The sequence below is a fragment of the Pongo pygmaeus genome, chromosome 2, assembly GCF_028885625.2.
Source record: "Pongo pygmaeus isolate AG05252 chromosome 2, NHGRI_mPonPyg2-v2.0_pri, whole genome shotgun sequence".
Taxonomy (NCBI): Eukaryota; Metazoa; Chordata; class Mammalia; order Primates; family Hominidae; genus Pongo; species Pongo pygmaeus.
Window position 1 is genome coordinate 95994218 of NC_085930.1, and position 14910 is coordinate 96009127.

A 14910-nucleotide genomic window follows, 5' to 3' on the forward strand; every position below is an offset into this window, starting at 1 on the left:
CTCCTCTTGCACATTTTCTATTCTAGTTGTTATCACCATCTATCCGGTTACTCATGCTTAAAATATCTGAATCTGAACTTCTTTTTCCCCCTCCCCAACTACCTCCCTCCCATATACTTAGTTCCCAAGAGCTCTATATAGTTCTCAAAACAGTCATTTTCTTGTCCTAGCCTTAGATCAGAGCTTCATCTCTTGTCTTGACCACAGCAGCCAACAGCAGCTTTTCTTTCTTTCTTTTCTTTTTTTTTTTTTTTGAGACAGAGTAGTCTTGCTCTGTCACCCAGGCTGGAATCCAGTGGGGCAATCTAAGCTCATTGCAACCTCCACCTCCCGGCTTCAAGCAATTCTTGTGCCTCAGGCTCCCAAATAGCTGGGATTACAGGCACATGCCACCATGCCTGGCTAATTTTTTGTATTTTTAGTAGAGACAAGGTTTCACCATGTTGGCCAGGCTGGTCTCAAACTCCTGACCTCAAGTGATCCACCTGCTTCAGCTTCCCAAAGTGCTGGGATTACAGGTGTGAGCCACTGTTCCTGGCCAGGAATTGCTTCTTAATCAACTACTATGATATCGAGCACCAAAAATAGTTACTTAATGAATGATTGATGAATGAATAAATATAAAAACACATGTTCAATAAAATATAATAGCTGTTATAATAGAAGTGTGAAGAGACTACAGTGAGGGCATAATATAGAAAGTTTTTTTTTAATTTTTTCTGTTTTTTGAGACAGTTTCTCACTCTGTCACCCAGGCTGTTGTGCAGGGGAGTGATCTTGGCTTACTGCAACATCTGCTTCCCAGGCTCAAGCGATCTCTTAGCCTCAGCCTCCCGGGGAGCTGGGACTACAGGTGCGAGGCACCACGCTTGGACAATTTTTATTTATTTATTTATTGTAGAGATGGGGTTTCCCCATGTTGCCCAGACTGGTCTCTCACTCCTGAGCTGAAAGGGATCCACCTGCTTCGACCTCCCAAAGTGCTGGGATTACAGGCATGAGCCACTGTGCTGGGCCAGGAAGTTTTCAAGAAAAATTTTGAAAGTACATCACTTGACTTAGATAGTGTTTTGCTAAGGAAGATTATATACTTTAATTCTAAGGGTCAAACATATTTCTATTTTAGGAGATGAAATGGTTTTAGAAAGGTGTAAGTTATAGACACATAATTAGAATAATGCATTTAAATTTCATTTTTTCTTTCTTTATTTCTGCAACAAAAACCACATTCAATAAATTTCCTTTCACTATATAGTCATATAATAATTTTATTCAAGCTTAGTTTTCTATCTAATATTTCAGTGCTTGACCCTGACCTGCTTTCTAGAACTGCTATAGGTTTGGGGTATTGAGAAAATATCATCTTTGTTTGTATAATTTATTTATTCATGAGATTCTTAACAAATATCTATGCATACTTGATCCTGTGCTAGATGCTGAAGATTGATGGACAAGATGGACATATAAGCCCTTATGAAGCTTTTACTTTAATGAGGAAGACATATAATAATCAAATAAACAAAATTTTTCTATTTCATTTAATAAATAAAATTGTGATAAGTACTATGAAGGAAATACAGGGTAATATGGTAGTGACTGGTGAGGGAGTGGGGCCATATTAGGCAGGTGGTTAGAGAAGGCATCCCTGAGGTGGTGACATTTATGGAGACCTGAATGGTAGAAAGGAGCCAGCCGTGGAAAGACCTGGGGTTGAGAATTTCCCAACAGAGGGAACAGCTAAGTTTAAGTTACCTGAAGGAGAAAACAACTGGGTATGTTCCAGGAACTGAAAGAAGGCCAGCTGCTGATTGAGCTCATGGGAAAGTATAAAATAAACTTGAAAAGGGGGTCAGGAGCCAGATATAAGGGCCTTGTAGGCTATGGTAAGTTGCTTGGATTTTACTCAGAGTGGCAATTGGAAGTCATTGGAGGATTCTACCCATGGGGTAACATAACTTGATTTACTTTTAATGATAAAAAGTCACTTTGACAATTATATGAAAAAGCCCACTTAGATTCTTTAGAAGGATTGTGGCTATGGCAAAAATATAAAGGAAGAACCAGGTAGTTGTACAAGATAACAGTCTAGGTGAGAGAGAATAGTTTAGACTAGAGTGATAGCAATAGAGCTAGAGAGAAATTGTTAGACTCAGGATATATTTTGGATGTAAATGCGACAGGACTTGCAGATAGGGTGCATGTGGGCAGTGAGAAAAAGAGGAACCAAGGATGATTCTTAGGCTTTGGTCTGATTTTGCAGGGTAATTGCCGACACTTATTATTAAGATCATCTAGAAAGGAGGGAAGAGCTGGAGCAGGGAGAGGACCAAGTTCATTGCTAGACAGAGGTCAGCCCATTGATGTAGTGAGGGATTGGAGACTATCACACAAGACTTTTAAGATTAAGCAGTACATGGGCTGGGCATGGTGGCTCATGCCTGTACTCCCAGCACTTTGGGAGGCCGAGTCGGGTGGATCACGAGGTCAGGAGTTCGAGACCAGCCTGACCAACATGGTGAAACCCCATGTCTACTAAAAAGAAAAAAATTAGCCGGGCATGGTGACCCACGCCTGTAATCCCAGCTACTCAGGAGGCTGAGGCAGGAACATCGCTTGAACCCAGGAGGTGGAGGTTGCAGTGAGCCGAGATCATGCCATTGCACTCCAGCCTGGGCGACAGAGGGAGACTCCATCTAAAAAAAAAAAAAAAAGACTAAGCAGTACATTAATGGAGTGGACATAGAAAACGTCTTTCTGTAAGAATTTTGGAGTGAGCAACTAATTGAAAAAAATTAAAGTAAGAGACAAAAGAAAAAATGTCCATCTAGGCTACACATTTAAAATATCTTTTTATCTCAAAATAATTTTAGACATATGGAAAATTTGCAAAAAAGAGTACAAAGAATTCCCCTGTATGCTTTATCTGTTCCCATAATGTTAACATCTTTGCCTGTAACAATGATTACTATGGTTGTTGCCAAATAGTAATTTTTCTATCATTTCTTTTACATTTTTTATTGGAATTCTGTAGTAGGAAAGAACTTTTAATATTTTTCTTCACTTATTCGTTCATTTAGATCAGTGTGGACTATAGATTTTTATTTTAACCATTAAGTTATAATGTATTATTATTATTAATAATTATTATTTTGTAGAGATGGGGTTTTGCTCTGTCACCCAGGCTGGAGAGCAGTGTTGTGATCATGGCTCACTGCAGCCTTGAACTCCTGGGCTCAAGCCATCCTCCCACCCCAGCCTCCTGAGTAGCTGGGATTACAGGCATGAGCCACAGGCCTGGCTTTATTACTAATTCTGAAGTTCTAGTTGTTCCACATTTGGCCAGTGGGAGCCCTTAAAGTTGACTCTTTCATCTTTTTTTACATATCCCATCATTCTTTGAGCACATCCTTACTTTCTGGCACAATAAGATATTCCAAGATCATGCTATATATACTTTTTCTATTCTAGCCCTGTAATCAGTCATTTCTCCAGGGATTTTTGGCTCCTTTTAGTGGAGAATGGTATTTAAAAACCATGATTTGTGTGTTAAATGTGCTCCTCAATACTGAGCGTCATTGCTTCCTGGCTTTCTCAGCAGAAGATCTAGAGAATAATTATTTCTCTCTCTCTCTCTCTTTCAAAACCCATGGATTCATACTGATACCTCCTATTCCAGTAACACCCCAGGGTTTATTCTAGCCTGTCCCCCATTTTCTATGCATAGCTCCCTTCTCTGATAGTGAGGAATCTGGCTTTCATCCATTAGCCACAAGGTTTACTTATTTTGTTAAATCCTAGAGTATACATAAATAATTTCAAAATTGCTAACTCATACTACTGTGAAAAACAAACCTCACCATAGTTTAATATTCACCTATAGTCTTTTGTACTTAGCATAAGGATATATGGTTAAAATATTGTGTTCAGTATTTGTTAGTTCTACACTCCTTTTCAGTAGGTAATTATTAATACATTTTCAGCTAGGTAATTATTAATAACTTGAAATTCAGGTAGGTTCATTGGTTTGTTTTCATTTGGAGTTTCTTTTCTCCCTCATTCATGTTGATATTTTTTACTTATACTTTGAGCAGGTAAAACAACAGCAAGGTTTAAAATCAGAACTATACCAAAAGTACACCTCAGAGAAGCATCTCCCATCCCTTCTACCCTGTTCCCATGCCCCCATACTTTCTATCTGTTCCAAGCTACTCTTTCATATAACCAATCTCATTAATTTTTGATTTATCCTTCCTGTGCTTAATTTTTTTACAAATGAACAGGTGTGTTTTCTTATTTCCTTTTATCTTATACAAAATGCATCATACTGTAGATACTCTTGCATTTTGCTTTTTTTTTGTTTGTTTATTTCTTTTTCTTTTTTTTTTTTTTTTTTTTTTGAGACAGAGTCTTACTCTGTCACCCAGGCTGGAGTGCAGTGGCACAATCTCGGCTCACTGCAACCTCTGCCTCCCAGGTTCAAGCGATTCTCCTGCCTCAGCCTCCCGAGTAGCTGGGATTACAGGTGCCCACCACCGTGCCCAGCTAATTTTTGTATTTTTAGTAGAGATGGGGTTTCACCATGTTGGCCAGGCTGGTTTCGAACTCCTGATCTCAGGTGATCCGCCCGCCTCAGCCTCCCAAAGTGCTGGGATTACAGGCGTGAGCCACTGCGCCCGTCCGCATTTTGTTTTTAACTTAATAATGTATCCTAGAAACCGCTCCATATCAATTTTTAGAGATCTCTCTCATTTTTCACTATTGCTGCACAGAACATGAATGTATGCATCAGCCACTCTTAAATGTTTCCAGTATTTTGCTGCAATGAATACCTTGTATATGTATGCTTTCATACTGCTGGAGGTATTGTTTTAATTTCTGTAAGTGGGACTTCAATATGTAGTCTTATTAGATATTGCAAAATTTCTCTCCAAAATGTGCTAGCAATTTATGAGAGTGTTTGCTTCCCCATAGTTTCACAAAAGAATGTGGGGGTCATATTTAAAAAAAATTTTTGTCAATCTGATATGTGACAGATGGTATCTCAGGGTAGTTTAAATTTGCTCTCTGTAATTATGAGTAAGATTATACATTTAAAATATGGTTTAAGTGCCATTTTAATTATATTGTTATTGTGAAATGTTAGTTTATATCTTCTGCCCATTTTTCTGTTGTAGTTTTGATGTTATTTCCCCCTAAATGTTTACAAATTGTGATAAAATACACATAACATGAAACCATCTTAACCATTTTTAAGGGTACAGTTTAGTAGTATTTTCTTTTTTTATTATAATTTTTTAAATTTTACTTTACGTTCCGGGATACGTGTGCAGAACATGCAGGTTTGTTACATAGGTATACGTGTGCCATGGTGGTTTGCTGCACCTATTGACCCATTCTCTAGGTTCCATCTCCTTGCCCTCCATCCCCCAATGGGCTTTGGTTTGTGTTGTTCCCCTCCCTGTGTCCACGTGTTCTCATTGTTCACCTCCCACTTATGAGTGAGAACATGCGGTGTTTGGTTTTCCATTCCTCTGTTAGTTTGCTGAGGATGATGGCTTTCAGCTTCATCCATGTCCCTGCAAAGGACATGATCTCATTCCTTTTTATGCCTGTGTAGTATTCCATGGTGTATATGTACCACTTTTTTTTTTTTTTTTTTTGAGATGAAGTCTCGCTCTGTTGCTAGGCTGGAGTGCAGTGGCGCGATCTCGGCTCACTGCAATCTCTGCTTCCTGGGTTCAAGCAATTCTCTGCCCCAGCCTCCCGAGTAGCTAGAATTACAGGTGCCCACCACCACGCCTGGCTGGCTAATTTTTTTTGTATTTTTAGTAGAGACGGGGTTTCACCATCTTGGCCAGGCTGGTCTTCAACTCCTGACTTCATGATCCACCCGCCTCGGCCTCCCAAAGTGTTGGGATTACAGGTGTGAGCCACCATGCCTGGCCATGTACCACATTTTCTTTATCCAGTCTATCATTGATGGGCATTTGTGTTGGTTCCATGACTTTGCTATTGTAAGTAGTGCTGCAATAAACATATGTGTGTGCGTGTCTTTATAGTAGAATGATTTATATTTCTTTGGGTGTATTCCCAGTAATGGGATTGCTGGGTCAAAAGGTATTTCTGGTTCTAGATACTTGAAGAATCGCCATACTGTCTTCCACAATGGTTGAACTAATTTACATTCCCACCAACAGCGTAAAAGCGTTCCTGTTTCTCCACAGCCTCGCCAGCATCTATTGTTTCAAAAATATGGAATGCTTCACAAATTTCTGTGCATCCTTGCACAGGGGCCATGCTGACCTTCTCTGTATCATTCCAATTGCAGTGTATGTGCTGCCAAAGCAAGCACCGTTTAGTAGTATTTTCACATTCTTGTGCAGCAAATCTCCAGAACATTTTCATCTTCAAAACTGAAACTCTATACTTATTAAATAACAGCTCCTCATTTCCTCTTCCCTGTAGCCCCTGGCAACTACTATTTTGTTTTCTGTTTCTATAAATTTAACTGCTCTATTTACTTTATGTAAGTGGAATAATGCAATACTTGTTTTCTTGTGATTGGCTTATTTCACTTAGCATAATGTCCTTAAGGTTCACCCATCCCTTAAATTTTAAAGCATTCTTTACACTTTGTCTGAGATGTATGTTGCAAATATTTTCTGCCAGATTGTCAATTGTCTTTTGACATTTTAAATTGTTTTTGTTATGCAAACATTTATGTTTTTATGTAGTAAAAATTAATCTATCACTTGTTTCCTTTTTTGTATCTAATATTTGAATCATAGCTAGGAAGGTTTTTCCTATACTCAGGTTATAAAAGACTTCATCTATGTTTTTCTTCCTGATCCTTGTATAGTTTCATTGTTTAAGTTAAATTCTGGAGTTTATTCTTATGTATGGTGGAAGGTATGAATTATTTTATCTTTTTCCAAATGGCTAACCAGTTGTTCCAGAAATAGTTATTAAAACCTTGATATTTTTCCCAGTGATTTGAGATGCCATGTTTATCGTATGCTAAATTTTCTGATATACTGGTGTATTTTTGGACTTTCCGTTGTTTTCTACTGGTCTGTCTATTCATACACCTGTGCTACACCAAGCTTTCTGGTATGTTCTAATGTCTCCTAGGGCTGGCCCTCCACTGCAGATTTTCTTTCTTAGGGTTTTCTTGGCTATTCTTGCATGTTTATTTTTCCACAGGAACTTTAGGATCAACTTATCTAATTCCATAAAAATGTATGTAGATATTTTTATTGGTATTGTGTTAAATCAATTTTGGGAAAACTGAAATTTTTATGACGTTAAAATGTCTTTACTAAGATCAAGTGTCTTTTCATTCATTCATGTCTATTTTTAGTCAGACTATTCATTCTTATGGGAGAATTTATGAAATTATATTATACTACTATTGTACTGGAATATAATCTCAAGACAGCATGGGCTTTGTCTGTTTCATTCAGCTACTATATACTCAGCGTTTAGAACAATGTCTGAATATTTGTTGAATCGGTGGATATATTATAATAATAAGTTAGATAATAAGGAATAATAAGTTAGGTAAAGAATCTTTGTTTTGCCTTGAGAAAATGAAGACTATACCAAGAATATTAATTTGGCAAGAATTCATCATAAATAAAGAAAAAGATAAAATGGTTTATTTGTAGGATGTACTTTTGGATTAAATGGTTTTTATTCTGAAAATGTTATTTTTCAGAATATCTTTAATCTGAAAAAATGTTGTCTTAGGAAGAGAGAGTTCAGGAGTTACAATGAAATGATACAACCCTGCAGAACATTTAATTTCTTCTTATGTTCTCAGTTCAACTATATTTATATGAAGCAATGTGTAGAAAGTAGTCCTATAGTACCTATTCAGCAGGAATGGCTGGATCACATGTTAAGGCTGATACCTGAGTCTCTAAAGGAAGGGAAAGAAAGAGAAGAACTTCTTGAAAGTCTCATAAATGAGGTGTCAAGTGACTTTGAAAACAGCATGAGGAGATATTTGGGTAAGTAGCGTCTAACACATACCAGGCTTCTTTCACCTTGGCCTCCCCCCAACCCCACTGAATCAAAAATAGAAATAAGCAAAATGAATAATGAACACTATGTATTTAAACTATATCTGTTTTTTTTCTTCTTTTCTTTTTATTTTTTTCTTCGAGACATGGTCTCTGTCGCCCAGGCTGGAGTGCAGTGGTGCTATTTCGGCTCACTGCAGCCTCCGCCTGCTGAGTTGAAGCGATTCCCCTACCTCAGCCTCCCGAGTACCTGGAACTTCAGGCACACACCACTATGCCCAGCTAATTTTTTTATTTTTTGGTAGAGATGTAGTTTCACCATGTTGACCAAGCTGGTCTAGAACTCCTGGGCTCAAGCCATCCACCCACCTCAGCCTCCCAAAGTGCTGGGATTACAGGCTGAGCCACTCAGCCCAGCCTAAACTATATGTATTTCATAGATACGATTTTTATTTAAAGTTTTTGTTTTGAGCCTATACTTAAGTCAAAATCCTTACAATTTAAGGATACTTTTTGTATTTTTTTATTAGCTAACATCTCTTTGATTTTTTACTTTGTCTTTATGATTTTATCTATACTATTTATAGGTTTGCTAGAAAATACTAATGTGTTTTGGGAGATTTATTAGGGGTATAATCTTTGCTATTTTTAGAATAAACTTTTTTCCTTTATAAAAATTGACAAATAAAAATTGTATATAATTATCATGTACAATACGTTTTGAAATATGTGTGGAATAGCTAAATTGAGCTAATTAACTGATGCATTTTTTCCACATATTTATCATTTTTTGTGTGTGGTGGGAACATAAAATCTACTCTTGACAATTTTCAAGGGTACAATAAATTGTTACTAACTGGTCACTATGTTGTATAATTGCTTTCCTTCTTTTTTTTTTTTTGTTTGTGATGGAGTCTCACTCTGTCGCCCAGGCTAGAGTGCAGTGGTGCAATCTCAGCTCACTGCAACCTCCACCTTCCAGGTTCAAGCGATTCTCCTGCCTCAGCCTCCCAAGTAGCTGGGACTACAGGTGCCTGCCACCATGCCCAGCTAATTTTTGTATTTTTAGTAGAGACAGGGTTTCACCATGTTGGCCAGCCTGGTCTCGAACTCCTGACCTCAGGTGATCTGCCCTCCTCGGCCTCCCAAAGTGCTGGGATTATAGGCATGAGCCACTGCGCTTGGCCTCCATGTTGTATAATCTCTTGAACTTGTTCCCTCCTATCTAACTGAAATTTTGTGGCCTGTGACCAACATCCTCCCAGCCCCTGGTAGCCACCATGAAATGCATTTTTTTAAGTGGCCATGCTAGTGACTTTTGAGTAGATGGAATGTGAAAAACTGAGATCTTATTAAAGCTTTTCTTCATCTGAACTCTCCTCTAAAGTAAGGCCAAAATAGTACCAAGAACTTGATTTTGTTTCAAATAAAGGAGTTTTTTCTTACATTCCTTTTAATGCACAGTAAACTATACCATCCAAAATCAAAAGTTAGAAACTTTGATGTTAATAGATTGTGCAGAGATTTTCAAGAAGCATTAATATATCCATGTATTTTAGTGCAGAGCGTTCTTGTGAAACCACCAGTTAAATGGCTTGAAGATGAAGGAGGTCCTTTACCTGAATCTCCTGTGTGAGTAAATTATTTTAAAAACAGTACTTCATCCAATTTTTGATATAGATAAAAAATAAACTGATCTTACATTCAAGTATACAATTGTGGTGCTCAAAGATATTTTGAACACATCTAAAAAATAAAGTACTCTTGTTTTTCCCCCAGAGGTATTCTCTCTACTATGCTTGTTTAGTTCTGCATACATAACTGGGGAGATCTTTATGAATGCATAGCTTAACTTAGCCTTGAGTAAGCTTTGGTGTATGCCAGACAGATTTCTCTAGCGTTTTCTTTAGTCCTGAAGACTGTGTTCTTTCATTTTTACCGGGATAACTGAGCCAAAGCACAGTGGAAGTTAGCAGAGCTCTCAGATCTGGCCCATCACTCTGCCTTACTCATAAATTATTTCTGTTCTCTCTGAAGATAATGCAGTTCTGAGTTCTTGATGTGTTTTTATTAAATGCATATATCTTAAGGTTCCCATTGCTGACCACAGTTCCCTCTTCTCAAGCCCCAGTTTTCTCACTTCAATACTAATTTCATGTTATAAGCATTGTTTCCTAAAGTTTAGGGTGTATTATTTTAATCATGTTTGATATGGTGTTTTGCTTTTCCAGAGGCCTAGATTATTCTAATCCTTGGCATTCTAGCTATGTGCAGGCAAGAAATCAAATATTCTCTAATTTGCACATTATTCATCCAACTATGAAAATGTTACTGGACCTTGGTTATACAACATTTGCTGATACAGTTTTGTTGGACTTCACAGGAATTAGGTAAAATCCTGTATTTATTAATTAAATTTAAAATTTGAATGTCTCCTTGCTTGAGTCTATATTTTTGACTGTATAATTTTTAAAACGGATTCCTAAATCTTCAACACTTTTCTCTAGATTTTAGAGTTTAAAAAAATGTATCTTGTTTGTTTCAACAATTGTGTGGTTTTTTTTTTTTTTTTTTCGTGATGGAGTCTTGCTCTGTCATCTAGGCTGGAGTGCAATGGTGCGATCTCGGCTCACTGCAACCTCTGTCTCCCTGGTTCAAGCAATTCTCCTGCCTCAGCCTTCCAAGTAGCTGGGATTACAGGCGCACACCACCACACCCAGCTAATTTTCGTATTTTTAGTAGAGATGGGGTTGTACCATGTTGGCCAGGTTGGTCTCGAACTCCTGACCTCGTGATCTGCCTGCCTCAGCCTCCCAAAGTGCTGAGATCACAGGTGTGAACCACTGAGCCCGGCCCAACAATTGTGTTTTAAGACCAATATGTATCATTTGCTTCAAATCACATTTCTTTTTCTCATAAATAGAGCTAAAGGTCCAATTGACTGTGAATCACTGAAAACTGATCTATCAATACAAACTAGAAAAGCAGAAGAGAAGATAATGAATACGTGGTATCCAAAGGTTATAAATCTCTTTACCAAGAAGGAGGCACTAGAAGGTGTTAAACCTGAAAAACTGGATGCATTTTATAGCTGTGTTTCCACACTTATGTCAAATCAGGTAAATACACTTTATATATATTAAATGATAATGTTATTAAAATTCAATATTTTAAATAGAATTCTATGTAAACATAGTGCTAAGTAATTATTTTGAAATAAATTAAAATATTTCTACTGTAATTTTATTTAAATAATTTTAGCAGAAAAATACTGAGTTTCTGAAACTATCTAAAATGAAAGGAAATCTAGAAGTATATATTAGTATTATGAGTAATTACTTGGCTCATGCCTAAAGGATATATAAGTTAATTATAGCTTTATTTGGAGTATGTTAACAAAAGAACTATTCTAGTAACATATTTTTGAATTTATTAGATTCCAAGTTGATTGATTCTCATTTTGTTCTCAGTAAAATCTTGGTTTAAAATGTTATTGATCATTGTATAAGAAGTATCTGGTGGAAAAAATTTTTAAAGTTATTGATCATCTTTAAATGACAAATAGGGAATTTTTAATTTTATGAAATTCTATTTATGGCCTCTTCAAATTTTCACTGTTGAAGATATACAATTCTAGAAAAATAGTTTTGAAGAAAAACTTCCCCTTTTGGTAAAGACCTCCAACAATTCCATGAATTTTGTCTAGCATATTTAAAAGGATAATATACATATTTAATATCTAGTATGTAATGCTGTAACTAATATACATGGTTTCCTTTCTACCTTTACCCTCCTAAGAGGACTGTGATTATTTAATAAAAGTAAAGAGATGAGGAATGTCTTGAAGATCATTTAGAACCATGTTTGTCTGCTAGGCTAAATTCCCAACAGTTGGTTCTCTATAAGAAACCATTATTCGTACTTTAGAAGCTCCTTGGGCACGTTTCTAAGTTCCAGTGGCTTTACCTTCACCCAGTAGTGTGCTAGAAATATGGCTCTCCAGAAAAGAAAATCACCCTGAGGCTGGGCACGGTGGCTCACACCTATACCAGCACTTTGGGAGGCCCAGGCAGGTGGATCACTTGAGCTCAGGAGTTCAAGACCAGCCTGGCCAACATGGCAAAACCTCCTCTCTACTGAAAATACAAAAATTAGCCAGGTGTGGTGGCATATGCTAGTAATCTCAGCCACTCGGGAGGCTGAGGCACGAGAATAGTTTGAGACTGAGAGGCGGAGGTTGTGGTGAGCCCAGATTGTGCCACTGTATTCCAGCCTGGGCAACAGAGTGAGACTCTGTCTCAACATAATAAATAAATAAACAAACAAATAAACAAATAAAAGAAAAAGATAATTACCCTGATTTGTAGTGCTTGTCGACTTCTGTGGTGTAAATATTTCCACAGTGGTAAATTTCGAGCTTCTAAGAGTTTAGCAACTGGCTCACAAAATTCTTGAATATTTAACAATTGGCTCTTGAAAGGACAGGAGCCAGCTCTAGCATTCCACCGTACCTCACTCTGTGTGCATGTCCCCCTATTACATACTTACCTCTGACTGTCAGGCCTCCCCTGTCTTCAGTCTTTACCATGTTGTTTGATCTTCTGGAACATTTTCTGTACCAGGGACAGAATTACTAAAGAATGTGAAAAGTTCTGAGTCATCATTTTAAGATCGTTGATATTTTATTAAAAAATTAAGGTTTGGCTGGGTGTGGTGGCTCACACCCGTAATCTCAGCACTTTGGGAGGCTGAGGTGGGAGGATCACTTGAGCCCAGGAGTTCAAGACCAGCTTGGGAAACAAAGTGAGACACTGTCTCTAGAAAAAAAATCACAAATTAGCCAGGGATGGTGGCTCATGCCTATTGTCCCAGCTATTCAGGAGGCTGAGGTGGGAGGATTGCTTGAGCCCAGGATCCCAGGAGCTCAAGCCTGCTGTGAACTATGATTGTGCCACTGCACTCCAGCCTGGGCAACAGAGCAAGACCCAGTCTTAAAAAACAAAAACAGGCTCAGCGCAGTGGCTCACACCTGTAATCCCAGCACTTTGGGAGGCCAAGGTGGGTGGATTACCTGAGGTCAGGAGTTCGAGACCAGCCTGGCCAACATGGTGAAACCCCGTCTCTACTAAAACTACAAAAATTAGGCAGGCGTGATGGCAGGCACCTGTAATCCTAGCTACTCAGGAGGCTGAGGCAGGAGAATTGCTTGAGCCCGGGAGACAGAGGTTGCAGTGAGCCGAGATCGTGGCATTGCACTCCAGCCTGGCCAACAGAGTGAGACTCTGTCTCAAAACCAAAACCAAAACCAAAACCAAAAACAAAATTAGGGTTTGCATATAATGTTCTATTTATTGTTTTAGGTTACGTTTGTTAATATGTGTTCTCATTTATTTGTGGGAGCTACAAATTAAAACAGTTGAACTAATGGAGATAAAGAGTAGAAGGATGGTTACCAGAGGCTGGGAAAGGTAGTGGGAGAAGTGGGCGGGGGGTGGGGTGGGTGGTAAGTGGAGATGTTTAATGGGTACAAAAAAAGTTAGAAAGAGTGAATAAGCTGAGTGTGGTGGCTCACGCCTGTAATCCCAGCACTGTGGGAGGCCGAAGCAGGCGGGTCACTTGAGCTCAAGAGTTTGAGACCGGCCATGAGCAATGTGGCAAAACCCTGTCTCTACAAAAAATACAAAAATTAGCCAGGCATGGTAGCTTGTGCATGTAGTTCCAGCTACTCAGGAGGCTGAGGTGAGAGGATGGCCTGAGCCCAGCAGGCAGAGGTTGCAGTGAGTCGAGGTCTTGCCACTGCACTCCAACCTGGGCAACGCTGTCTCAAAAACAAAAAGCAAACAAAACAAACAAAAAGAAAAAAGGAAAAAAAAAAAGAAAAAAAGAAAAGAAAAAAGAATGAATGAATAAGACCTAGCATTTGCTAGCACAACTGGGTAACTACAGCAAAACATAATTTAATCATCCCTTTAAAAATAACTAAAAGAGCATAATTAGATTGTTTGTAACACAAAGGATAAATACTTGAAGTGATGGAAATCCCATTTACCCTGATGTGACTATTACACATTACATTCCTGTATCAGAATATTTCATGTAACCCTTATATACACCTACTATGTACCCACAAAAATTAATAAGAACATATGCTGATTAGCTGGGTGTGGTGGCACACGCCGTAGTCCCAGCTACTCAGGAGGCTGAGGCAGGAGGATTGCCTGAGCCCAGGAGTTCAAGGTTACAGTGAGCTATGATGGCACCACAGCACTACAGTCTGGGCAACAGAGTGAGACACTGTCTTAAAAAAAAATGTATATATATATGTGTGTGTGTGTGTGTGTATGTGTGTATACACATATATATAGTATGCTGAAGATAATTTTCAATTAAATGGATTGATAGGATGTTTTAATTGTAGACAATTATAATCGGATATAGACAATTATAATCAGTTTACTGATTTTAGTTAAAGATTGAATTTGTACTCTCTAAAGTAACAGTGATTTATATCATGCAGCTAAAGGATCTATTAAGGAGAACTGTAGAAGGATTTGTAAAACTCTTTGACCCAAAAGATCAACAAAGGCTGCCAATATTTAAGATAGAATTGACATTTGATGATGACAAAATGGAATTTTATCCTACCTTTCAAGATTTGGAAGATAATGTTTTGAGTTTGGTAGAACGAATAGCCGAAGCTCTGCAGGTATTACATCTTTACCCATCAGGAAAGAATTTTAAATTATTTGAGTCGAATCTCTATGAAGTGTATATGTACATACAATGTTATGACTCTTTGTGTTATTTTCCTCCCCCAATTATTTTAAATTAGAAATTGCTTTCTCTTTGAAAAAGTCTCTTGAAGGCTGGAGATGACATTTTCCTT

The 14910-nt window shown here is 37.9% G+C and overlaps 1 protein-coding gene and 1 non-coding gene across 2 annotated transcripts in view; one reads left to right on the forward strand and one right to left on the reverse strand.

The window, feature by feature from the left end:
• DNAH12 (dynein axonemal heavy chain 12) overlaps positions 1-14910 on the forward strand; it is a 269687-nt gene that overhangs the window by 38869 nt on the left and 215908 nt on the right. The window contains exons 7-11 of the mRNA XM_063661044.1: positions 7823-8012; positions 9584-9656; positions 10256-10414; positions 10948-11143; positions 14542-14730. Of these exons, the coding sequence (XP_063517114.1) occupies positions 7823-8012; positions 9584-9656; positions 10256-10414; positions 10948-11143; positions 14542-14730 (807 nt within the window). The remainder of the gene's footprint in view (positions 1-7822; positions 8013-9583; positions 9657-10255; positions 10415-10947; positions 11144-14541; positions 14731-14910) is intronic.
• On the reverse strand, positions 6247-6352 carry LOC129034317 (U6 spliceosomal RNA). The gene has a single exon (XR_008501820.1). It is a non-coding gene; the product is annotated as a U6 spliceosomal RNA (small nuclear RNA).